The 27,687-nt window shown below is 38.6% G+C and overlaps 1 protein-coding gene across 4 annotated transcripts in view; it reads right to left on the bottom strand.

The window, feature by feature from the left end:
- LOC134527958 (rhophilin-2) overlaps positions 1-27,687 on the bottom strand; it is a 626,490-nt gene that overhangs the window by 7,937 nt on the left and 590,866 nt on the right. For all 4 annotated transcript variants that reach the window (XM_063361051.1, XM_063361053.1, XM_063361052.1 and 1 more), the window contains 8 exons: positions 27,456-27,533; positions 21,824-21,948; positions 18,414-18,672; positions 15,952-16,050; positions 12,487-12,760; positions 9,711-9,905; positions 8,441-8,667; positions 7,101-7,253 (listed from right to left, as the gene is read on the bottom strand). In XM_063361051.1, the coding sequence (XP_063217121.1) occupies positions 7,101-7,253; positions 8,441-8,667; positions 9,711-9,905; positions 12,487-12,760; positions 15,952-16,050; positions 18,414-18,672; positions 21,824-21,948; positions 27,456-27,533 (1,410 nt within the window). The remainder of the gene's footprint in view (positions 1-7,100; positions 7,254-8,440; positions 8,668-9,710; positions 9,906-12,486; positions 12,761-15,951; positions 16,051-18,413; positions 18,673-21,823; positions 21,949-27,455; positions 27,534-27,687) is intronic.

The following is a 27,687-nucleotide window of genomic DNA, read 5'->3' as shown; positions in this document are numbered from 1 at the left end:
TGCAGACGATTTACTTTGAATGCCCCCTTATGTGTGATGATAGTTTGCGCTGCTGCCGCACTCTCATCCACTCGTAACTGTTGGAATGCTTGTGCCAAATCAATTTTTGCAAATACTTTGCCTCCACATAGTTTTGCAAGCAGTTGGCTGATTGGTGGAACAGGATATAGATCCTCCTTCAATGCCTTATTCAATGTGCTTTTATAATCAGCGCATATTCGCACATCACCATTTGGCTTCAAGACTGGAACAATGGGTGTGGCCCAGTCTGAGTACGTGACCGGCGTATATACCCCTTGTGTTACTAATCTTTCCAGTTCTTTTTCAATTTTCGGTAGCAGGGCGTATGGTACTGCACGAGGTTTTAACCTCACCGGAGCCACACTAGAGTCTAGTTGGAATCTTATAGGTTGTCCCTTAAATTCGCCCAATTCTTCACTAAATACCTCGGGAAATTCTGAGACTAACTCTGATAGCACCCCCGTTACTTTTAACACCCCCTTCACTTCAATCCCTAACGGTTGCATCCAGTTTCGGCCCAACAGAGAGCGATGACGCCCCTTGGAAACTATCAATGGAAGCATGCACCTCCGCCCACCATATGTCACCTGAACCCTGCACGAGCCTAATGTCTCAATAGAATTTTTGCTATAGTCATACAGCACACAAGTGGTTCTAGACAGTGCAGGTTTTCTGTTTGCATAAATTGCCTGGAAAGTCAATTCATCTATAATTGACACCGCAGCCCCTGTGTCTAATTCCATTTCAACAGCCTGACCATCTATTAATACAGTTGTGCACAATTCCTCACATCCTGCTGCTGTTATCTTCCATAAGTTGTAAATATCTGGTTCAGTACTACCTGTCACTGTGCCCAACTGCACCTCCGGGACTTCCTCCACTGTGTGAACATTACCCTTAGAGTTCATCTCACGTACCTTCTGTCTACATACCTTTTCCAGATGGCCAGGCCGTTTGCAAAAATAGCATTCCACGTTCCTGAACCGACAAGCAGCTCGTAAATGTTGTCCACCACATCCAGTACATCTTACCCCTTGATTGTATCTGGGAGGTTGCTTAACCTTGCTCACCCTGTCGACCCCCGCTGCTTGTTGCACCCCATTACCCTGTGGTGCTTCTTGCCCTACGTAGTCAGTGTACACCGGCTTGGACACAGCCCCCCGGATGTCTCTGGTATTTTGGTTTGCTGCCTCCGCAACAAGGGCTTTCTCCTGTGCCTGTGCGAATGTCAATGCCGTTTCTGCTAATAGCCGACGTTGCACTGTCTCGTCCTTCATCCCGCACACAAATCGATCTCTGAGAGTTAGGTCCAAATTAGCGCCGAAGTTGCAGTGTTCTGCTAGCCTACGCAATTCTGCAATGTACTCTGCTACACTTTCATCGTCCTTTTGATCGCGACGATGAAATTTGAACCGTTGGTAAATCTCCGACGGCCTAGGGGAGAAATGATTTTTCAAAATTTTCATAATATCTGCATATGATGTGGAGGCCACAGAAGCTGGAGAATTAAGCGATCTTACTACCGCATACGTTTTCGGACCGCACACACTAAGAAGCACTGCACGTTTCTTCTCTTCGCCTATAACCTCGTTTGCTTGCATGTAAAACTCAAGACGCTCTGCATAGGCATCCCAACCTTGCGGATTTGCCACATCAAATTCTTCTATGTTGCCTAACAAAGAAGCCATTGCGGAGATGCCGATATAACGACTCGTTAATTAAATACTAGGGCGAACCGACGCATGCATTAAGCACTGGGGCACTTCAATCCCATCCTCGTCGCCAGATGTTGAGTTTACTGTTACACATTTTATTCCTTATTGTAGGTATTTATTTGCCAGTTTACAACACAACACGATACATAACGAACGCCATCATGCATCCTCACTCAACTGTCTTCCACACAACAAGCACACCAACTCCGCCTCCTAAACAGTGGTGCCAACACACCACATTTGTCACCAGTCCACAATTACCCTACATACACAACAGAATCCATTCTTACAACATCAGGTAGGAAACCAATATTTAGTCCCAGAATGGAACAACAGCTAGTTGAGTATTTGTTGTTTATGGAAGCTAAATTATTTGGTTTAACTATGCAAGATGTAAGGAGGCTTGCCTACCAGTTAGCGGAAAAAAATAATATTGAACACAGGTTTTCTGAACTCAGGGGGGCTGCTGGAAAGGACTGGTTATATGGCTTTCTAAGGCGACATAAAAATATTATCACATTGCGAACTCCTTTAGGAACATCAATAGCCAGAGCCAAGGGGTTCAATAAAACTAGTGTTGGAAACTTTTTTGATATTTTGGAAAGAGAATGTGACAAAACGAACTTCCCTCCAACTAGAATCTACAATGTAGATGAAAGTGGATTGTCTGTTCTAGCCAGCAAAATACCTAAAGTGATTTCTTTAAAAGGTAAACGCCAGATTGGATCAATTTCATCAGCCGAACGAGGTTCACTTATCACTGTGATAGTATGCATGAGTGCTGGTGGGAGTTATGTACCACCTATGCTAGTGTTCCCAAGAAAAAACTTCAGTCAACATCTTACAAAAGGTGCTCCTCCAGGTTGTGTATTTACCTGCCACCCTTCTGGATGGATCAACAGTGACATTTTCAGTGAATGGTTTGATCACTTTGTGTATAGTACCAAACCTACATGCTCTGATCCTGTTCTCCTCATTTTGGACGGACATTTCAGCCATACCAGGAATCTAGAAGTTATAGACAAAGCCAGAACGAAAAAAGTCACCACGATTTGCTTGCCACCACACAGCACACATAAACTTCAACCCCTTGATAAAACATTCATGGGTGTTCTGAAACATTATTATAGTGAAGAAGTGCGTATGTTCTTGAGGATAACAGGCAGAGCTGTGACACATTTTGACATAACTGAACTCTTTGGGAAAGCTTATCTGAAAGCACAAACCGGTGAAAATGCTGTCGGTTTCCGCAAGACAGGAATATACCCAATTAACAGGAACATATTTTCAGATGCTGATTTTGCTTCTTCGGAATATTGGGGTTACAGGGCGGTTCAGGAAGGTACAGTTACAGCAAGCCCAGAAATATCAGGGGGTAATCAGTCACCTTTACAAGATGTAGCAGACACATCTTCATCTGAAGCTCAGAATATACAACCAAACACATCTTCTGCTGCCGATGAAGCTTTTCCACTACTTCGAAATGTCAGCCCTAACAATTCTTCAGTCATTGAAGAGCCTTCAACACTTCTTCAGAGTCCGCGTCCCAAATCACCACCGGGAGGAACTGCATTTTCAGTAGACCCTAGTGACATTTCACCATCTCCAGTAATCACTAAAGCAGCAACAACAAGAGGTAGGCCAAGAGGAGCGGCATGTGTTATTACATCATCTCCTTTCAAAATCAGCCTTCAAGAAAGTCGTAAACGAGCTGCCAAAAAAATCCGGCCATTTCAGCCAAATGGAAAAAAAAAAGAATAGCCTAAATAAACAGCTATCTGGGAAGACTATGGATACAAAGCAATCAGTTGAGCGTAATACATTTGACGAAACTGATGCTACTTGTATCTATTGCTCTGGAAAGTTTTCTGATGACAGAGCTGGGGAAAAGTGGGTTCAGTGTTTGGAGTGTTTGGACTGGAGTCACGAAGAATGTGCTGACAATTAAACTGTGCATTTCGTATGTGATATTTGCAAAACCTAATCCACCACTTTAGGACATATATCTACTGACATAGGGCTACACGTATGTGGTTAGTGCATCCTTATTACAATCATGTAGTCTAGACTGTTTCCAGTGTCCAAATAAGACATTTAGAATATTTTAGTAAATATGTGCACTATTATTCTGCTAAACTTCACTATTAATAACTTCTTTGTCTCTGAAACATGTACCCACTGTATACTTATAAAAATTAAAAAGTAATCTTTGTTTAAAAGTTTTAATAATTTCGGATGGGTAAAGTGGACCCATGGTTCCACTTTACCCACACTGTTCGGGTAAAGTGGACCTTTGCATACTTTTTTATATATGACTATATAAAGCCAACATCCTGAGTGAAATTAGTAGGTTCCATATTTTCGTTACCCTTACATACCACGCTGTCATATTGAATAGACAGATGTAATTATCTTATACAGATACTGAAATACAACAAAAAAACAAAAGGGGGGTCCACAATACCCGAAGTTCCTCTACAACGTTTACATAAGTTATGGGTTTTTTAAAAAATTTTATTTTTTTTTATATGTCTATTTATGTAAGTGAGGTTATTTTCCCCTATATATAACAATGTCAAGTCGCTTTTAAGCTTCCATTGTCCATTGTCCTGTGGACAGTTTAGAAGTCTCCGGGCTGTTTTATCATAGGAGTGTTTGTGAGGTTATGTTCCTGTTGTAATATTTATCTGCATTATAAACGATTTAATTATTTTTTATAAATAATTAAAACAAATTAATTAGAATAAACATTTAGCATATTTAATTTTATTATTAATTATAATTTATTTAGATTATCTTACTAAATTAAATAATTAGTTTTCTACACTTGTTTATATTAGGTAAATATGTACAGTCGCGGTAGATGCCAAAAAAAATGCTAAAAATCTGAAAATACTTTTATTCTGTGCCCTTTCACTTCCTCTTTTCAAATCAACCGGCAGAGGTAAGAAATTCCAAATACTTTAGGAGATATCGAATTTTTAAATTTCATCATATGTAGAGTTGCGGTAGATGCCAAAAAAAAATGCTAAAAATCTAAAAATACTTTTATTCTGTGCTCTTTCACTTCCTCTTTTCAAATCAACCGGCGGAGGTAAGAAATTTCAAATACTTTAGGAGATATCAAATTTTTTAATTTTCATCACAATACCTGCGTAGTATGCGGCGATTACCATTGTTTCTTGTCATAGATAATAAGATTTCTTGTTTACGAGTATCAGGTTTCTTATTGGACAATTTTGTCACGTGACTGTTCCGTGATTGGCCAGTATTCAAATGAACCAATAGGTGATTATTTATTCCGTGATTGCTCAGTATTCAAATGAACCAATACGTGATTATTTATTCATTTATTGTTCAATATGATGTTTAATTAATCTGTCAACTTCTGCCATGAACGACTACATCATTTCCTTATAGTGGCAAAGGAAATGTACCCGCCTCCAACTTAGGTGAGTTTTTAACGTTTCTAATTTTAAAGTATTATTTTTTTATTTGGATATTGTTGCGCAAGTAATAAGTAAAAAAAAAAATTACGTGAGTTGTTAATGTTCATCATTTGTCCGGGTTTTGTTAGGTCAGGTCAGTTACATTATAAATAATTTAAAACTAAAGAACCATTAAATTAAATTCACATTATTTTTAATGTCCGCTTAGTTTGAAAGTATTTATAATGTAACTGACCTGACCTAATCGACCATTTTATTTATTACGCATTCACTAACACACATCAAAATAAAAAATGGCGACGTTCGAAGGGTTAAACGGGTGTTGTATTGCTAAATTAAAAAATTCGATATCTCATAAAGTATTTGGAATTTCTTATCTCCGCCAGTTGATTTGAAAAGAGGAAGTGAAAGAGCATAGAATAAAAGTATTTTCGGATTGTTAGCATTTTTTTCCGCATGAATACGCAGGTATTGTGATGAAAATTAAAAAATTTGATATCTCCGAAAGTAGTTGGAATTTTTTATCTCCGCCGGTTGATTTGAAAAGAGGAAGTGAAAGAGCACAGAATAAAAGTGTTTTCGGATTTTTAGCATTTTTTTTGGCATCTACCGCGACTGTACATATTTACCTTATATTAATACTAATATTTATTTTAATGTTTTAATATGACTGAATTTAAACTTTACCAACTACATTTGTAATACCACTCCAGTTGTTTTATTAGTTTATTTCTATTGATTATTTTCATTAAAATTTTAAGTTTATTTTTTATAACTCTAAGTAAGTATAACTTCTAATGCTCATACATAAGTACAAACTCCATTTTTTTATATCATATTTATTAAATTGAATGGACACTTCTTACTATGTGGAGTTTAGTAATTCAAGGGGGAAAAAACCATAATACCTATGCACTGAATCACTGGTTGCAAGAGGGTTTACAAAAAAATTCAAAATAAAATTATACTATGATATAACATTTGGAAATTCTGACAGGAATTTACAAATGCATAATCACTTATAATCTATTTCCAGTTGAATGGGGAACAAGACTTATGTTACAGATAAAATCATAAGTAATTATTACACTTCAGTGGGAGTTTATATCTCACAAATTTTTTAATTTGAAATTTCTGATGGAAATGTGGTCTGCCAGAATGATTTCCGTTCCAAATACAGTGAAATTCTGTTACAACGTACTTCAGAATAACGTATCTTTCAGTTCAACGTATGATTTTAAATTCCCGCTCAAAACACCAATGTAAACAATGTAAAAATATTTCACTTTAACATTAAAAACGTCTCCTACCTTTCAATACAACGACCATTCTTGTCCAGTTATGAGGAAAATTTTACATAATTGTTTTTTGCGCAGGAGTTCTTTAATATAAATGCACGTAATGATTAATTTTTATCGCTTTCAAGAATCGTTAACAACTATAAAACGTAAACAAACAATGTCTCAACGATTCATAGAATCATAGTACAGTATAACGTGCCATTCTTCCTCCTCCATGGAACACACACTTTAGTGCACGAGACGATCTAAACAATCGATTGTTGTCTCGCCCCTCTTCAAGGCAATTGTTATTAGTTGCGCCAGCTTTTGGTTATTTGTAGAGCACGTTTTAAAAGTTTTTATAACGCAGATACAAACGTTAAATAAAAATTATATTTTAACTTATATACGTAATAGAAAATTCAATGTTAAATTATGCAGGTTGTTTTACAAATATTTGCTTCCAAGCCAATGTAACATTTGATCCCCTACTACATTATTTTAAAAAATTCAAAAATACTACGTTTTAAAGGTAAATATATAGACTTTCAGAATAAAGTACTTTCATTACTAAGTATAAAAGTTGGGGCTTTATTGATGTACTTTATAACGAGATTCTACTGTATTTTACAAACCTTAAGATAACTTTTATCCATAGGTGTGACCAACTTCAAACTGAGTGTGTCTCCTGCAAGCTTGATGAGTTTCACGACTTCTTCATGGGCCGACCACTTCACATCTCGATCACTTATGGCAACGATGAAGTCTCCTTCTTTCATACCACCAAACTAGACAAAAGGAAACCATACAAATTTTACTGTTTGCTGACTTTAATCTACTGCAGTTCATATTTTCTTTTTAATACATCATACACAGTTTCTGTTATCTTTTATTTCCAAAATTATGGTATAAATACTAAATATTCAATACAATAGAACTATCTGTGGTGCAGAAATAATTGAAAAGAATACTTAAAATATTATCTACATGGGACATACGAGCCTACTATCAGAAAAATAATGAAATCTATACAAAGTAACCTCGAGGAAAGTAATTTTTTTTTAAAGTTAAACCTCACCTTTAGTTCCATCACAAATTGTTTTGCATTGTTTCCTGCAATGGTTTATTAAGTATAATAAAACAAACAAAATAAGAGTTTGGGAAATTTCGAAAATAAATTTATTCTGCAAGTCATCTAGGAGCAAAATATGACTCATTTTGACCCTCAACATAAACATTAAAATGCCTGGGTGCATTGAGACCTAAAAAGCAATAGATTGCTAAGGATGACACTGGCTCATACAACACATGCCTCTTCATCTCTACGAGCAAGGTACATGTCGTATCATGCCCCTATGTAATTTTTAACAGCGACTCTATAATTTTATGGTGAAATAGTAAAGATAAAAGTACTTACATGTAAAAATCCTACTAACAATATTGAACACCGGACAAGATGATTCTTATGCTAGTTTTGCACAAGTATGAGCCGAAACTGTTGTGCTCCTCCTACTAATAATATAAAAGTTCTGCAGTTCATGAGAATGTTATTTCATTATTGTTATTAATCAAGCCCAAGATGAAGAACAAAAAAAAAAGATGGGCAGGGCAAAGAATAGCACGGAACCAAATTGACAGACAATTGTAAAAACACCATAAGTGGGACAGTTTACCAAACGTTAGCCTACCAATGGCAGGATGGCGAGCAAAACTTAAAAAGAGTTTCGATGGAAAACTTACTTATTTTGTAGTTTTTATAAAGTTAGTTTTTTGCTTTTAATTTTGATGCATATTATGAAATTTTTTTTAGGTATTTCATTGTTTAGTCAAGAAAATGTAAATTCATAAAATATACGAGGTAATGGAATATGTGAAATTCTATATATAATTTATACATATACATATTTATGCTGATGTGATACAGAAACGGGACCCATTAACGACATCTACCGAAAGCGCGCAGAGACTGCCTTACGTCAGCGAGGCTGCCTTGGTCGACGCCCGCGACAATGACGGGCGCATCTCCTCGCACGCTGAAGCCGAAGCCCTCCCCTCCTAGCCGCTGCAACTGCACGGAGCGGGGCGCGGTCCAGTGGTGCTTGGCCGAGAAGATGGCGACGGGTCCCAGCCCCCGGAACAAGTCCTCCACGCGATAGTGGGAGAAGTCGGGGGGCGTCAGCGACAACTGGAACTTGGTGGACGCTGCAACCACCACGTATGCCTGTTCACACACTTTTGTGCACCTTTAACCCATCCAGAACAATTTTTTAAAAGCATTTATTGCTTTATTTATATTTTTATCATATCTATGATTCCAGCGGCATACTTGGTGCATTTTGTTCTCGCCAGACAAGACTAATCCCAGAATTTAAATTCCAAGGTCAGTGGATTACCTGAATCACACTTAAGAGTACTGACATTTCACTAAATACAGGTACATTTGCATTTACAAGGTCTGTAATATAATTTCTGCTTGTATTCTCATTTGTAACTTTTTTCTCTTCTGCAGTATCTGTGCAATGAGTACCTACCTCTCCAACAGTTATTTGTATCACAACAGTACTTAATGGATTTCAAAACATGTAAGTGGCTGCCTAAATGGCTGCTGAAGTAATGACAAACTATTCACGTCATCTTAGTGACGCAACGTTATACCATTTTTGGATGTGCGTAGAAATAGTGTACATACTAAGTTATGTTTGGTTTGTAAATTACACATTTTTGCTAAACTTTAATGATAAATTGAATTCTATATACAAAAACTAACATAGGTATATTAGTTACAAAAACATTTATTTTCATAATCTCAAAACCAAATTAAAGTAAATGAGACAAAAGTCTGATAGAATGAAACTAATTTCTGTACCAGCAGTTTTATTTTAAACGGTATCTACTGGGTGCACTCTAGCTGATGCATTTCATTTTTTGCAGCATAAATTCAATGCAATGTTTTGCAAAATAAAACTTGGCATAGCTGCAAGTTGATAAAATTGTTAAAAAAAAGTAATTTTTTTTTAACAAAACACTATCTAAGAGTTCTTTTGTCCGTGATGTTCCCTTAGTTTTAAACTTGACTTATAGTAAAATTATAAATTATATTTGAAACAATGTTATTTAAATAAAACTAAAATTAGTAAATTTAAATTAGTTAAAAGAACGTCTAGTAACATGTTTTAAAGCCTTAGCAATATCATGAAAATATACGTTGATAGAAGGATGGACACAGCTCCGACAGGTGAACTCACACAGCACCCTGGGCGGGTCCAGAACTTCTCTGAAGTCGTCCTCCTCCTCGGCGTAGGTGTAGGCGTCCATGGCTCGGGAGTGGCACTTCTTGAGGACGGCGCTCAGCGCTGCCTTGCCTCGCAGCTCGCGGCACATGCGGTGCAGGCGCTGGCTCTCCTCGTGCAGCAGCAGCGCTTCCCGGAGGTGTGCCCTCCCTGCGGGACCACGGCCCGGTATCAGTACTGCATACTGTATAGTTACCTCCTTGTAACAAACTGTCTGCGAATACCTGTTGAAACTGTACCTGACCGCTCCCTCCCTGCGGGACCACGGCTCGGTATCAGTACTGCATACTTTATAGTGACCTCCTTGTAACAAACTGTCTGCGAATACCTGTTGAAACTGTACCTGACCGCTCCCTCCCTCCGGGACCACAGTCCGGTATCAGTACTGCATACTGTACAGTGACCTTGTAACAAACTGTCTATGAATACCTGTTGAAACTGCACCTAACCGCTCCTTCCCTCCGGGACCACGGCCCGGTATCAGTATTACATACAGTTCAGTCTCTGTTCTGTGACATCCTTGTAACAGACTGTCTGCGAATACGGGTCGAAACTATATCTAACCACACTAGTGACATCAGTAGGTTAGTATTTTCTACGTAACAATGATATAACTTCAAGCATTTTAAAAATAACATATTTTAGAAATAACAAGTGTTTACGAAGGCGGTTTCATAGTTTGCCAAACATTAAGAAATGCTGCTCCTTTTCGACAGTAAACCTCTATTATAATACACTTGTTATAAATACAAAGCTCCCAATAATAAAGTATCTGTGTATTCCCAGTCTAAAATAATGTTAAAAATTGATCAAACTTAATAATAAATTTTGCATTAAAAAATAAGTAAAAATTACAAACAATACACAGCAGAAATATAACACTAAACAACTATCCAATATATATTTCAGATTTCTTATTATTAAATGTCATTTGGCACATAAAAAATATAGTAATCTCATACCTTTAAGACTTACGTGAGAAATGTATTTTTGGGAAATGTTTTAATTTTTTTAAAGTTTGGATCACTACATTAATTACTTCTTTACTGTATATTATAAGAATGTTTGCATTAAAAATTATATTAAATTTATAATATGAATAAAATGGCATAGAATGAAAGCTTTCCAAAATTAATTTTAACTAGAAAGTAATTAAAACAAAAATTGCTTAATTTTTTGTAACAATTAGAATGAAATCTTTTGTGCTGTTCAGAAATGGTGGTAAAAGAAATATTTTTAAGATTTATTAAAATTGTTACGTTCCAATTCTTTGTGTTATCAAGGATTCACAGCACAATTTGAAAAAATTTCCTTCAGGCATAGCCTACAGGCGTAGGTAGATTTTGAAGTACCTATTTCTTCTGGAAATATTTTGAAAACTTCAATAAAATTCTGAAACATTTTAAGAACTTGATGTACATAACATATTTATGTTCTCCAGTATTACAAAATGATTGATTAAACATTTTTTTCATTTGCCATCTTGCAAAAATATTATGTTTTTTTTAAATTCAATGCATCCATCTTTTATTAGCTTAGAACCAAATTTTTGATCTTCAAAAACGGTTTTTCATCTCTAATAAAGTGTTCATAAAAAAATTTGCTTTGCACCAAGGTTTAAGGTAATATTAAGATGGTTTAAAATGGATTGAAATGTATTTGATACTAAAAATGTTTTGAATTATTTTTTAATTTCAACCCCTGTTTATACTGTAATAATTTATTTCATCAAAAATTGTTTCAGCCAAAGTTTTAGATAAATTTTACGAATTATACAATATATTATTACGGATTTGATAGCATACTTTCAAACCTTGATATTTCCACCCCTTGCAGTAATGGTTAGTTAGATAAAAATTTATTCTAACAAAAGTTTTAGACAATAGTAAAAAAGAAACAAAATTAGAATGGATTTGATTGTGTACATGGTAGTGAAGTTTTATTTATTTTCTTATTCCAATCCCAGGTTTCTTTAACCCATTGCAATAATTGTTTGTACTATCAAAAATTGTTTCAGACAAAAGTTATAGATAATGAATATAAGATTTACAAACAATTCGAACGGATTTTATAGTGTGCTTACTAACGGAGTTATGAATTTTTTTGTCGTCCAACCCTTGTTTTTTCCACCCCTTGCAGTTATGTTTAGTCGTATCAAAAATGTATTTGGACAAAGGTTTTTGGTATTAACCCTACAAGCTATAAAACGTTAAAATGGATGTGAAGCAATTTTTCCCGTTTCTCAAAAAAACCCTCCTCATTTCTACCCCCATTAACTCTCTCTATATATCTATATCTCTCTCTATATCTATATCTCTCTATATATATCTATATATATCTCTATAAGATCTATATATATCTCTCTCTATATCTATATCTCTCTCTATATCTATATCTCTCTCTATATCTATATCTCTCTCTATATCTATCTCTCTGTATATCTATCTCTCTATATCTATCTCTATCTATCTCTCTGTATATCTATCTCTCTATATCTATCTCTATCTATCTATCTCTATATCTATCTATCTCTATATCTATCTAGCTCTCTCTATCTCTCTCTTTATCTCTCTCTTTATCTCTCTCTATCTCTCTCTATCTCTATCTATATATATATTAGTTGATGATGGTTTTAGGGTCTATGGACCATGAAACGAAAAATTATATAAAAATTCTCCGGCAGTCGCACGAAGGTACCGGCTACGATAGGGAACTGGAGGAGGGTACCCACCCAGCAGCTTCCTCTCGGCGTCGTCCTGGGGCAGCCGGACCTCCAGCTGGGTGCGGGCGTCCCCCTCCTCGTGCAGGAACTGCAGCGTGTCGCGGGTGCGCGGCGACAGGTCGGCGAGGCGCGCGCCCAGCACCCCGGCCGCCACGTGGAAGTGCGACAGCGCGGCGTAGTGCTCGCGCTTCACCTGCACCAGCGCCGCCCACGAGTAGGGCACGTAGTCGCGCACCGCCGCCACCGAGATCAGCGCGTGCACCTTGCTGTACACCTCGGCCACCTGCGCACGCGCACACACCCCCGACACTTGTAGCACCCAGGAGCTTCACCTGCACCAGCGCCGCCCACGAGTAGGGCACGTAGTCGCGCACCGCCGCCACCGAGATCAGCGCGTGCACCTTGCTGTACACCTCGGCCACCTGCGCACGCGCACACACCCCCGACACTTGTAGCACCCAGGAGCTTCACCTGCACCAGCGCCGCCCACGAGTAGGGCACGTAGTCGCGCACCGCCGCCGCCGAGATCAGCGCGTGCACCTTGCTGTACACCTCGGCCACCTGCGCATGAGCACACACCCCCGACACTTGTAGCACCCAGGAGCTTCACCTGCACCAGCGCCGCCCACGAGTAGGGCACGTAGTCGCGCACCGCCGCCACCGAGATCAGCGCGTGCACCTTGCTGTACACCTCGGCCACCTGCGCACGCGCACACACCCCCGACACTTGTAGCACCCAGGAGCTTCACCTGCACCAGCGCCGCCCACGAGTAGGGCACGTAGTCGCGCACCGCCGCCGCCGAGATCAGCGCGTGCACCTTGCTGTACACCTCGGCCACCTGCGCATGAGCACACACCCAACACTTGTAGCACCCAGGACCTCACCGGCGCCAGCAGTCCGCGGGACCCAGCGTAAACCTTTCAGGATTTTTATGAGTAATCTTCATCTATAATAACATTTCACATAGAACTCCAACTACTACACATATAAATTTAAGTGATGATTTTGCTTGAGAAAAGAAAACTGAACATTTTATATACATTTTATTTTCATTGAATTTTTTTTTCTTTCGAAACTTTGTTCTTAAAGCAATTTTTTTTATTATATTTAGAAACGTTATTAAATACACGAAAACACACCATGTACAGTGTGTATGAAATACATAGCTACCTAGAGTAGGTTAACACGTGTTGAGAGCCGGTATTAAATACAGACTAGTTGGAAAGACAATTCCTGTCGCATGTGTGTGTGTGTGTGTGTGTGTGAGGCATGTCGGGGTATGATGGGGAGGAACTGCAGTATTGTAGCCAACTGAGTGTTTAAATGATCCTTCCAAAATGTTCTCTCTGTCACCTTCATGTAGCTAAGTTGCCGTCATTTTCTTATTGTGTCTTAGCTTGTTCCTTTTATATCATGGTAGGGAGGGGTCAGGATCGCACAGGACCTTCTCCCTGGCTGAGTCCCTTGTGGGAAGGCCCCAAAACCACCAGGCTGTACATTGAGACTATCAGATCTGGGTTCGAATTACTGCTGCCACGCCTCTGTGATCACTTATGGTGGGCGTCACCAGTAGCTGGAAGATTTTGTAAGCTTGCTTCCAGTTCCCACACCGTACTGTGGGGCCTTGCTCCATGTTAGTTAATAGGAATGCAGGCACCTCGGTGTATCCAGTTTAAAGTGTCCGTACTCGGTAGGCATCGACTTACCCCGTGCTCACACCTTGTAAACCAACGTGATTGTCAGTGGTCGAAACGATGCTTTTTACAAAATGTACCTTGAAACGCATGCCTTTCGTAAGTGGTTTTTATTATATTTAACGTTTGGTTAAAGTATTCTGTTTGGAATATTCACATTACTAATCTGAATATTCGTTGGGACAGATCTTCCTTTTATCATTTTCCCACGCTGTTATTGTATCGAGTTTCATCAACATTCGTGGCCGATATTCGGTTTCTGTAATACTATTAAAGTTACATTTTTAGTAACTCGATAAGACTGCACGATAAGAGTAGGATGGAAGTATTTACATGTGTTGCACTCCATATAAGAATTCACTGGACTTACTTTACAGTACTTACTTTACTGTAGAGTAAAGTTTTAAAATTTTGTTTTGAAATTAAGGGAAACAATTTGAGTTTCTTAAGGTGCTTTCTATTTCTGCAGTCTCCACGAAGTTCTACGCACCTACCCCAATGTTTCTGTAGTTTCACGATCCTTCTCAGAAATGAGTTTCTTCAAGGCTTGCAGAATACTCTTTTACTTCCTGTATGACCACTTCATTTGACTGAAATTTTTGTCCTGCCAGGAAAGTTCAAAGTTTCAGAGATAATAAGGTAATCCAAGGGAGCTAAAACTGGTTGAAAGTCAGGATGCTGAAGCAATTAATTCGCAGGTCGACCAATTTTTGCTCAGCGACACAGCTTGAATGCACCGTTAATTGCCATTCCCGGATGTTTCTTTTCTGTTGCAGCATTTAATTGGTCCAAAAGTGATGAATAGTATTTCTCCGGTGATATTTTTCCCCTTTTCGATTAAGTTTATGAGGAAAATTCTTTTTGCGTCCCAAAAACTGACATCACCTTTCCAGGGGAAGGAACACACGTCACATTGTCGGGCTGGTTGGCCATGTACAATCCATTGTATTCACTGCTGTTTCGTTTCTGGGATACAGTGGTGTTGGTGTGTCCAAGTCTCGTCCGTTGTCCCAAAATGGCACGAAAACTGCACTGGATTCTTCTCAAACACTTGCAATTCGTCAGCAGATGTTCGCGTGCGATTCTCTTTCGCTCTGTGCAATTCATTAGGCAAAATGAAGTGAACCCTTTCAGTTGAGATGTGTAGCTTCTGCTAACCCACACACTTTCACTCGTCTGTAGGCTAAAACCCAGATGATTTTTGGCATCACAGCTGATTTCGAGGCATCCACTATACTCGTTTTGCCACACTTAAATTCATTTACCCAAAGTATAAATATTTATAAGTACATAAGCCCACCATTGTAGGTAAAATACTTTTAATACATTTTCTCTGCAAGTTTATCTTCAAGAAAAAAATATATCATACCATGAATTCCAAATGTATTAATTTTTCACTTTTACTAGCAATATATAATGTGTAAACAACTGATTAACAATGAATCATTGAAAAGAATGACTTGAAACAAAAATAATTTATTCATAAGATGAAAACTTAATGAAAACGTATAAAGATGACGATAGTGCTACCTATCAGTATGCGAACCAAATTATAAATCAAACCATCCTCGTTAATGAGAATAAAGTGGGGGTGCCTACAGCAAACTTACTGAACAAATTGTCTATTTATGCTTTCTGTGATGGACATAGACTTTATTAGTAATCAAGAAAACATTTTTTAAAGGTACATGGCCATTCTAACCTTTACGAAATTTTTTGGATTGTAACTATGTTTATCTTTAGTGAAATATACCATGCACTCTTAAGTCGTTGACTTACCTGTGCAGCTTCTTGAGCCAAGTCCAGGCAGACGTCAATGTCTCTGCGATCCCTCGACTGCAGATCCAACTTCTCAAACAAACACTCCCTCGCCTGAGCCTTTAAGAAAAACAATCCCATATGTGTTACATCACTACCAGAAGGGTGGGTTTTCAAACAATATATACTCAAATGTTTTAAGTTAAACCAAAATTTAGTAGAGGCCATTTCATAAAAGTACAGCTTTTCGAATGACTAAAAAAAAAAAAAAATTATGGATGGTACAAAATCTACAAAAAAAAACACAGTAATTTCTGTATATTGGAAATTTTTATATAAGTATTTAAGTTTCTCTTAAGCACTAAAAATTTAAGAGGGGTATAACAGTAGAACGAAAAAAAAAATTTAAGTTATATTTTAGGAAGTCTAAACACTTAACTAGTAGGATTTTAAAATTTTTAACATCATACTTTCAAAGGGGTTTGGTGAGTTATGGAGCAAACGTTTTTTAAATGTGTTTTTTGTTGCTGAATGAATTATGTGCACCCAGTCAGGGAAGTTGAAAAGAGAACTGGCCATTGACTGTAGTGAGGAGCAATTATAGCGTTTAGCGTTTAGCGTTTAGGAAAATCTGTTAAATTTAAATTGTTGGGATGCAAGGAAAGGAAGTCGAACACGAGTCCTCTGGAATGTGAGACAATTGTTTCAGGTTGATTTAAATATTTTTTTTGTAACTTGCGTCTTGTTTGAACCTGTTTACTTTGCTTAGTGTCAGTCAAACAACATAAGCACGTGAGATACTGCCAACCTGGATGCCTCGAGGCATCGATTCATCGACTGCAAGTGGTTGGTTTGATGGAGTAATGGTGCAGCCAGCCATCAATGCTCCACCACACCAGGTTAAAGAATACCACATGTAGGTATTGTATATGGTGACAGAGCGCAGTGGCGGTCCTAGACTTTACGAGGCCGCCGAGCTTTTTACTTCTATGCAGGCCCTCCCCTGGAATTTTTGAAAACAAAATAACTCTTTGAAACAAACTTTTAAGCCAACCTGGAACTTAAAATTCGATGCTGGTTTTGCTAATTTAGCTTAAGATTTTTTGTAATTTGTTAGTGACAAATTATCCTCGGGACAGTTTTATAAATGCTTACGATAAAATTCCGGTGTAACTGCATAACGATGGTTGCCAAAATTCAACTATTATACATTAAAACCAGTTTCTAGCCTCGCGCAAGACACAATTTATTAAAACTGTTGCTGATTTGATTCCTTAATGGAATTTTGGTTCTATAAGTTCTGGAATACGGCCCACAAGTTAGGTGGTTACGGTTGTATCTAAAAAAAAAAAAAAAAAAAAAAAAAAAAAAAAAAAAGGCGCTTATTTTCTACCTTACCCGAGCGTCTTGGAATACTGCCCTTATGGCTACAATTTGAAACAACACTCCTTCGCAAATCCCCCCCCCCCCCCCTTTTTTATCAAGTTGACTATCTATGAATTTTGGAAAAACAGTCTTAGTGACGATAGCAATGGCTGTGTCGTGTAATTTATCTAGAATTTGACAGTTCCAAAAATTATTATAAGTGCTAACATCACTTGCAAAGCAAGACATGATTATTGTTTACGAATGCTTACAACCGCATGGAAGTTTTTTTACAAACTCTGTTGACAGAACAGTAGCACAGTTGTACACGTGACTCTGCAGACTAGCTGCTTCTGGGAAATAATGCGACTAATAAATTGTTTAAGTTAGGTAAGCTACATTTGAAAATATTAAAAATGAAATATTGATTTTTAATGTAGTTAGCCCAACATACCATAATTCTGCTTTAGTCGTTAGCGTTATTGCCTAAAAGCCGCTACTCTGCATAATTACTAGTTCACAGGGATGAGAACCCCACCCAACAATTTGCGAAGGTCTATGAAATTTGCCGATCACTAGTGAAAAAACACCATATTGCAAGGATTCATATATTTGGAAGTCATAGAGTATTTTAAATAACGCCAACCTAAACCTATTCAACCTTTCAGTTTAGTTACGATAACCTTATCTAACATACCCACCCAAAAACCAAAAATAAAAGAACTATTATTCATTACACTGACCGAACCTGACCTTTTTACTTCGGTAAACTTCGGAATTGTTCGGGTTTTTGGTTGGAAGCTTTCGTCCCTGTGAACAGTAGGCTATCTTACCGAGGGAACTCATATGACAGTTTGGAAAGGGGGAGATGGGGGTTTGACCTGGTGGTATGAGTAGGTACCTATTTTTAATACTTTGTGAGACTAATGGCGACTTGCAAGTATATATGTAAAAAAAAGCCATGTAAAATATTTTATTGATGAACCAATTCTACGTAATAACAACTATTAAATCATTATTTTTGAAAGAAAAACGCCTGACTACACTATTATCCCCCCCGCGCCAACTGCTCCTGGCATGGACGCCGCGAGAGCCGCCAGCCCGGAGGCACGACGCACCAGCATGAGCTGCACCAGCATGTCCAGCATCTCCGGGCCCAGGTCCATGCTGGGCGCGTTGGTGAAGTTGTCGAGGATGTAGCGGAAGGTGCCCGAGGCGCGCAGGAAGCTGTCCACCGCCGAGTCCAGGCCCTTGGGCAGCAGGCGGTCCTGCTTGGCGCCGAGCTGCGTGTACAGCGCGCCCATGTTGAACAGCACGCAGGCCTTCTCGAAGGCCACGGTGCGCTGGCAGCTGGGCACGCCCGTCAGCGAGTCGTACCTGCGGGCAGTAGCCGGTTTGTATCTGTCATCGGGCAACCATAGTCCTGTGTCTTTCACCCTGAATATAGACGGAGTAGTGGAACAAAAATGTTTATGGGACGCAACAGTCGTCATTCTACGAGAAGCACGGGTTTCGTTGTTTTACAACGTCTCAAACTGTACATGTATGCAGGGCCGGCGCGTCCATATAGGCGAACTAGGCAACCGCCTAGGGCGCCAAGTAGCTGGGGGCGGCGCAGCACGACACATAGCTGATACAATATGTTTAACGATTATTGAAACTAGATGAAAATGGATTTTTGTAACAATTTGGAATGTTTATATTGATATAAGTAATTATTTAAAGTCCACGGCGACCTGTTTACGATTAGTAATAAGTAAAAAAGTAAAGAAAAAACACAAGCCCGCTTTCATTTGATTGTTGACAAATTTTTAGGATTATGTGATGTATTTTGAGGCAAGGAAAATATTTTTGTGGTGTCCGGCCGGGGGGGGGAGGGGGGGCATTAAGGTTTTTCGCCTAGGGCGCCAATTTACCTTGCACCGGCCCTGCATGTATGCATGAATCTCGAACTACAACCAAACACGGGAGGGGAAGGTGCAGAAGAGCGACCTCCAAGATCACTGGTGGCTGTGCAGCCAACTGACAGAAATCCCGTAGTTCCGGTACACGAACGTACCGTAAGTCTGTGTCTGGCAGCAACACGAGTCCGTGCCGTAGGGATGGAAGCACGACCCTCGCCTCGCCTTAGCGACCTCTTTCCCCTACACCCTGTCTGCGGCGGAAGTCCTTCCGCTTCCGGCCGGTCTGTGCGGCGCTGCCCGCACGTGGTCGCGTGCCGACGCCACACGGCGCCACCTGGCGGCAAGTCTCCCTGGAGCGTCGTGCGCGACGGGCGCGATGCGGTGGACGCGACGCGGACGATAAATGTACGCGGAAATATATAACGCTCGACACATCGGTGACGTCATCGCGAGAATAACATGTCTGGCGCGGAAGACTTTCCGATTCGGAAGTTTTTCTGTTTCCATTGCATCTCGGGCCTACTTTCAAGGCATTTAGTGTTCAGCAAATACTTATTCAATACCCTTCCACATGGACAAGATGGGACTTTTCCCACGGCTGTATTTACTGTTTCGTATTTTCTTCTTAAAACTCCAAGGTGTGTGCATTAATTAACCTTTTTACACAGTTTCCAACTTAACACTAAATTAGGAAGTCACTGCTTTAAGTCTCGTAGTTGCACGTATCATGATGAATGTAAAAAAAATAATAATGTTTGTTTACTGCATTTAGCCGAGACCCAAAACCTTTTTTTTTTTTTTTGCTTAACATCCCGTCAACACGAGATCACTGAGACACGGTTACAGACAACACAGAACAGGAATATTGGTTAAAGGAATCAGTGATAGCCATTTATAAGAAACCATCCCAGCTTTATCCTGGAGTAGTTTGCGCAACCGCAGAGGGCTTGTACCGGGTTGGTCGGACAAGGGTTCGAAACCGGGTCCACTGGAGTGAGAGTCAAGTGTCTCACCACTGCGCCCCTTGCTCCACTGTGTTATCAGTGTCCCTGGTAACCATTTAGGGCGGTATTCCAAGACTTTCGGGTAAGGTAGCGAACAAGCACGGCCTTGTTGGGATACAACCGTAACATAACTAGCGAGCCTTAATCCAGAACGTGTCCAAACCGAATCCCAGTAAGATAACAGAAAGGCAACCGTTTTAATAAATGGTTCCCTGAGCGAGGCTAAAAACTAATTCAAACGCCTGTTATCTATCGCTGAGTGGCCTGGGGAATTCCGCAGGCCGCCGCGGTGAATTGACGATGCTGTTCTGGACTGTTCGGGTGTCGGGTCAGCCTAGGATGACGCGATCCGTAACAACTGCGCTTGTCGGTTCTGGAAAGACGACCCACGACTACTTAAGCCACGACGCGGCCTCCGAAGCAGTTCCGAGCGGATTCTGAGCGAAGGGAAGTGCGACATCGGCGAAGAGGGTGCGAGACCTCCCTTAGAGTGGCGAGACGCGGAGTTCGACTGGATCGTGAAAGTGCGGCGACTGAGTGGCGTGAGACTGTGTGTGTGGACAGCACAAGGTAAGGGGCGAACCACCGCTGAGCCTAGCTCCAGTGAGGAGTGCGAACTGCGGAATTTGAGAGACACTGAGTGACTTGATAAACATTTTTTTTAATGCCTGTGATTTGAAATCGGGCATTTTTCAAGTACAATTATTTATTATTAATGTAAATATTAGTAATAAATAAAACTGCAATAAAACTTAATTGGGCTATCCCTTACGAACCCAGTCCTCCCCACACTATAAATAGCAATAATATACAACAGTTACTGCCGCCACACGCGGGTCAGTCATCGGGACGAAATCAACGAAAACGTGAGCCCTGTGCATGCGCGGAATTTGGGAGACACTCGCCACTCTCAAAGTAGAAGAAAGAGGGAGAGAGAAAGGTACTCACCATTCGCAGAAGAAAAAAGAGGGATGGGAAAAGGCACTCACCACTCGCAGTAGAAGAAAGAGGGAGAGAGAGAGAGAAAGGTACTCACCACTCGCAGAAGAAAGAGGGAGGAGAAAGGGCACTCACCACTCGCAGTAGAAGAAAGAGGGAGAGAGAGAAAGGTACTCACCACTCGCAGTAGAAAAAAGAGGGAGGAGGAAAAGGCACTCGCCACTCGCAGCAGAAGAAAGAGGAAGAGAGAATGGCACTCACCACTCGCAGTAGAAAAAAGTGGGAGGGGGAAAAGGCACTCGCGACTCGCAGTAGAAGAAAGAGGAAGAGAGAAAGGCACTCACCACTCGCAGTAGAAAAAAGAGGGAGGGAGAAAAGGCACTCGCCACTCGCAGTAAAAGAAAGAGAGAGAGAGAAAGGCACTCGCCACTCACAGTAGAAGAAAGAGGAAGAGAGAAAGGCACTCACCACTCGCAGTAGAATAAAGAGAGAGGGGAAAAGGCACTCGCCACTCGCAGTACAAGAAAGAGAGAGAGGAAAAGGCACTCGCCACTCGCAGTAGAAGAAAGAGGGAGAGAGAAAGGCACTCACCACTCGCAGTAGAAGAAAGAGAGAGGGAGGGGAAAAGGCACTCACCACTCGTAGTAGAAGAAAGAGAGAGGGAGGGGAAAAGGCACTCACCACTCGAAGTAGATGCCGAGCGAGCGGTCCGGCGGGAAGAAGCGCCTCTCCACGAAGTACAGCTGGTTGTAGTACTGGAACAGCAGCGCCACGCCCGCAGTGTCTCGCAGTGGCGTGCGCATAGCCTGCGGGAAGACCTCACGCTAACACCTCTGCGACACGTGCCAGTCACGTCCGAGTGCAGTATTACCATAAATCGGTAAATTCGGTACCTCATATATATACATTGCACATATTCACATACTGACATCGCAATACTTTATCATAACGGCACATTTCGTTAGTAAGCAACTAACAAGATTTTACTTGTTTTAGTTGTAGAGCCCTATTTAATTCATTTAACCATTTATAGGATTACATTACTTAATTTCTAACTTGTACAGGCAGTTTCTCAATTTGCCCATTACTGGGGACACTACAAAAAACCATCTCTTAGAAAATGGCGCCCCAAAACCACGGAGATTTCAAATATCTAACAAAATTTCACCGCGCACATATTCCAATAAAATTAGGCAGATTACTGTAAAAAATTGCATACTTTGAATCGGCAAAAGTCAAAATAATTAATTTCCTTTTGTTGACATTAGATTAGAATTTGTTCGTTCATGTCGTGCCACAATTACTTCAAAAATCTTGAGAATCTAATGTATGCCTTGTAACGCTAAAATTTTGGACTGCTGTTAACCACAAATGATGAGTCGAAGATAACATGATTGGTACCACTTTTGTGGTCGAGATCCTGTATAGCAGCATCTGTCGGGAGTACATACAGAGGGTAGCACAGAATGTATGACTAACAAACGTAAGTTTACATTAGTTCGTCTCCGTGAGAACCTAAACAATAATATAACTTTCACCCTTGGTCTCTTTCACTAAGAACAATACATATTAATCAAACACAAGAAGACACCATGGTCAAAATGTAACATGAAATTGAAATTTCTCACCAAAATTTTGGGTCCACTTCAAATCATAGTTAACTGTCGCCAACATTTTCGTTCCATTAGCATTTACTTGTAGATGGGCAAGTCTGCTATATGGGCGGCTACAATGTTCTAGGCGCGACTGTACTGTCCGTAATGCCTTCCCTCTTCCCCCCGAAAACGCACTCTCGCCCAGGACTACCTGCCAAATTTCCAGGAACTAAGGGCATACCATAACTTGCTTGACAAGGAGGCCTTAGCCTCGCATTCACGATTCCACTGCAAATTCCAGCTGAATCACAGCACCTCGCAGGCCAGTCACCTTATATGTCGGCCATCAAATCACTATTGAACGAATTTCAAATGAACAACAATAAAAATACATATTTTTTTTCTAATCCTAAACGATAATTAATTATAAAGGTTAAATAGTACTCATTTATACCGAAAAGGATCGTGGTCACAAGAAAAAGAGATACAACAAACATATGATACTTTGAGTTCGGCAGTCCCACAAGTAAGTAGGCCTATACTTTATCACTTTTCACTCACGAACTCACGGCAAATTTTCACTAAATCTCGTTCAGTATGCAAGAAATGAGCAGGTGCCTAAGCAAAAAAAAAAGACAAAGTAAATTATTACCATAAAAATATGTGACCCTTGATAATGTGTTACAGCAAATATGACCACATAAAAAGAAATTTATATTTAAAAAAATACTAAGGATGTTAGTGTGCAATCTAATCTGCCTTAGATGTGCTGCTTTTGAGAAATAAAATATTTATCTGAAAAATTTTGTACTACGTTTTTGGAAAAGCATTAGGAAAAAACATTTCATCATAAAAAGCTTGACCGCAAGAAAGAGCGATGAAGAAGAAAGAGATATAGATATAAAATAAATCATGTCTCCAATATCTTTACCTAAATAGTGTAAAATGTGTTTGTTTATATTAATGCAACCCAAAAAAATACAAAAACTTGTTAAATTGCGTTCATACCTATATATATGTGTGTGTGTGTGTGTGTGTGTGTGTGTGCGCGCGCGCGCGCGTGTGTGTGTGTGTAGGTGTGTGTGCGTGTGTGTGCGTGTGTGCGCGCGTGTTCGTGTGTGTGTGGTACACAGTATAAAGTACATGTTTCAGTACATGCAAGGATTCTTATGCTTTTGAAATATTTCAGGAGGTGCAAAATTTCAAATTAAGAGAATGCACAAACTCAAAGTATTGTATACAGCTACACACAGTATACTTTTTTTTTGGGAACTAGATGCCAAAAATATTAGTTTGTAGTAGACAAGCATAATTATGTTCATTTTAAACTTATTTATGAGATTTCCAGATTTACAGATCGCAACATGAATTTTATATATTCTAACAAAGTGTGTTCTATAATATTAAATGTTTAACGATCTTTAAGAACTAGATATCAAACCATTTTTTTTGTAAAAAAAAAACGCGAATATTTTGTATGCGCATACACAGTACAAACATTCGGAATGCTTTCCAGCTTAATTTGTATATCCTCGTAAGCAAACAGTAAAGTTTCCTTACCAATTTCGCATATATTTGTAAGAAATTTAAATAATAAGTGCCTAAACAGTGAAGATCCCAACAGAAAATAAATGTCGTCTCAGATTTGCTAAGACACAAAAATGTTTTCTGCAAATTCAGCATAATTTTTTAATTAATTTAAATGTTGACTGCCTGCAAAACATAAATCCCAAAACGAGACATGTATCATCATAGTTATACTGAGACATATCAAGCACACTTTATCCAGTCTTTCCTGTAATAATCATCACATAAATGTTATAACAGGAAGTAAATGTACAAGATAAATTAATGAAAAATAAAACGTAAGTTCGAACAATTTCGTTAGTAAAAACCCTTTCTGTAAACAACGTAATTCATTAAAGACAATGTAAATATACAAACAAACAAAAATTGTATTAAGGAAAATTTACTATTTGCCAAAAATATATAACTGGAATGTTCATGGCAGTAAATGAAAATATACACACAATTTTTTCCATTGCTCTCAGCACTTTTAACAAAACCGTTCTTTGCTCTAATAATTTATAAAAATCTCAGGATAAACAGTTGCCTGTAATTATTATTATTTTTCTTTGTTAAGTCCTAGGCCTAATATAGGATAAACGTTTTGTAGCATTGCCTTACACTCACTTATTTACATACAAATCCTTTTTAATGTTATTTTACTTGCAATTATTTTCTTTTGCTTCTAAAATATATTTTTGGTCTCTACCTGACTTTTTTTTCATGCAGCTATCTATTATTTAAGGCATAACGCATTTTAAGAAGAAAGTGTCAGCTTTCGTAGCATCGTGTTCAGCCAAAACTGTTCATCTTTAAAAATGTTTTCAAAAAAACTTCATTACTTCTGTACGCAAAGAAATTGCAATATTGCTTGTTTTAAATGTTAAGTTGTCCCTAAATTTAGTAATAGAAACTGTGCTCAATGTAAAATATATTTTAATACTCATGCCAATAATTACAGTCTTTAATAATAATATAAGTATAAAAAATTGTAGTTTATAAAACACAATATGAACTGTTTTAGTGTTGTTAAAGGCTGGCTTTGTGTTATTTTTTTTTAAACAAAGACTGTTTAATATGTGTTACTTTTCATAACAGTATTTATTACGTTGTTAAAATGTGTGTTGCAGTTTTTTTTGGAGAAGCTTTACCCGAAGAATGTATTCACAGCAGGAACATGATGCTATAGTATTTTTATACTTCTAAATACAGTGTCAGTTTTGTAATTAATAATTATATGCACGCTATGATTAAATGTAAAAATTAATTAGAAAAATTAAAAAAAAATACTGATAAATGCTTCCATGCATCTCTCAGCAAGAAAACGAATTTCGAGATAATCGGTGCGTACAGCTTACTGAGTTCGAGGCGACATCGTCATCAGAATAACAGCTACAATTAGAGATGGTTGTATAGCACTAATATCATTTGTATCAACACGTTTTCAAAACACTGTAACGATCTGCTGCTTTTTTCGATTGGATTGGGCACTTAGATACGTATGACATAGATTGGATGGTTGAAGATTAATCACATACACCCACTTTAAGCATGAACGTAGCTAACGTAAGTGTTAGAAAAGCTGGCAAAACATGTTTAGGAACATGACACATGAAAAAAAAAACTGAAAAAGGAGGAAAGACATATATATGTGGGGTCCGACACCCACCTGCCTAGCGAATTTCGTTGACATGCCTCAGCAACATTTGTGATCTCGAGATTCAACACACGCAGGTTTGCTAAATACATTTATGTTTTAAAATACTCGACTATAATTTTCCTTTCTGCCTACTACTCGCTTGATTTCAAATGTCTCAGAATTATTTTTGTCAATACAAATGGGAAAAAGCGTCGTACACAGTAAACAGCAAATAATGAAAGAATAAATTGGAAATTTGTTGATTCAACGTTAGAATCCACGAAAAATTCAAGAAAATTTCCCGAGATACGTACTACCATTTATAGCCATGTTGTTTACGCAGGAGATAAATCAAGTTTCAGCAGACCATTAAGTTATCTATCTCTATTGAGTTTATAAGTTGCATTGCTTATGGAAACGGCTTTCACATTAACTAAAACCCATGAGCGCAAAAAATAATTTAACGTGGCCGGTATTCGAACCCGCAACCTTTTGCACCATAAGCTGACGTTTTACCGAGTATACCGTAATAGCCGGATCCAACGCGCTGATAAAATTGCTTTATTAAAAGTAAAGCTGAACGTACATAACTACAACAAACAACAAAGTAAAATACTGACTGAAAATTAGAATGCAACATTTTGTTAAATCCGTGTGTGAAAATAAGCTCTCACCTCTAAGTTTGTAGCAATACATTGCAATACTCAAATTTAAAAAAAAAAAGTTTAATTTTACATTTTCAAATTCAATTCACATTCGGGAAGATATTAACTTTAACATACCTATTTCAAATTCTTACTTCGACGCAATTCAAACACATAAAATAGAAATGTATTACTAAAATATTAAACTGTATTGTTTCACGAAAATTGAAGTTATTTTAGTTAGATCGTGGACAAAAAGCCCGAAAGTTGCGCGGAATTCGTTTAGCCATTAATACTTTGATGTTAAAAAATAAACTCGAAGAGAAAATGAAATACATAAAATAAAAATTGCATTTATTTCCACAAACTTCACATCACCTTATTTATTTCTAGTAATAATCACTCTGTTCCTTGAACTTTGACAAGTGTTATTTTGTGTGACTAATCTTCAAGGTCAGACAGCAACCAACTTCTGCTCCAGGGGGGAGGGGGAACAATTTAGCGCGGTCTAACGGCAGGGGGTGCAAGTGGGATGCGTGCAACACAGGCACAACTACTGTATAGTCCAAGAGAAGAGTGTTGTAGGCAACTGACATATAACAAAAACAGTTGAAAAGTGAATATTTTATGAGTGTTGCAAATTACTTAAAACATCAAAATTTATTTTATTTTACAGATTAAGTTTCAAACTAGCAATTAGCAAAATCTGAAATTTTTCCATTGAGAAATTAATGGTGGTTTTTATCAAAATAATAAAGTCTAATTCAAGCTCCACAAATGATTACAGAAAACATCCATGCACAACTCTTTGACATGGAAAAATCAAAAAATCTGTGAAATATGGCCTTAAAGAGATAATAACCACTCACCTGTCTCAGATCCATGAAGTCGGCTATCGCGTCCTCGTAGTGACTGCCATCTTCACTGTAATGTTCCAAGATGAAGTCCTGCAATAAAAATAAATAAACACGCGTTAAAAAAGCCGAAACACTTGCAATGACTAAGAAAATTACCAAACCACCAATACATTAAATACTTTTGAAAATATAACCGTTTATTTGCAAGAGCGAGTGGGGAACTTCGAATATGTCACTGATCGGG

The sequence above is a fragment of the Bacillus rossius genome, chromosome 1 (assembly GCF_032445375.1).
Source record: "Bacillus rossius redtenbacheri isolate Brsri chromosome 1, Brsri_v3, whole genome shotgun sequence".
Lineage (NCBI taxonomy): Eukaryota > Metazoa > Arthropoda > Insecta > Phasmatodea > Bacillidae > Bacillus > Bacillus rossius.
Note: the sequence above shows the minus strand (reverse complement) of the source record. Positions and strands in the feature narration are given on the sequence as shown.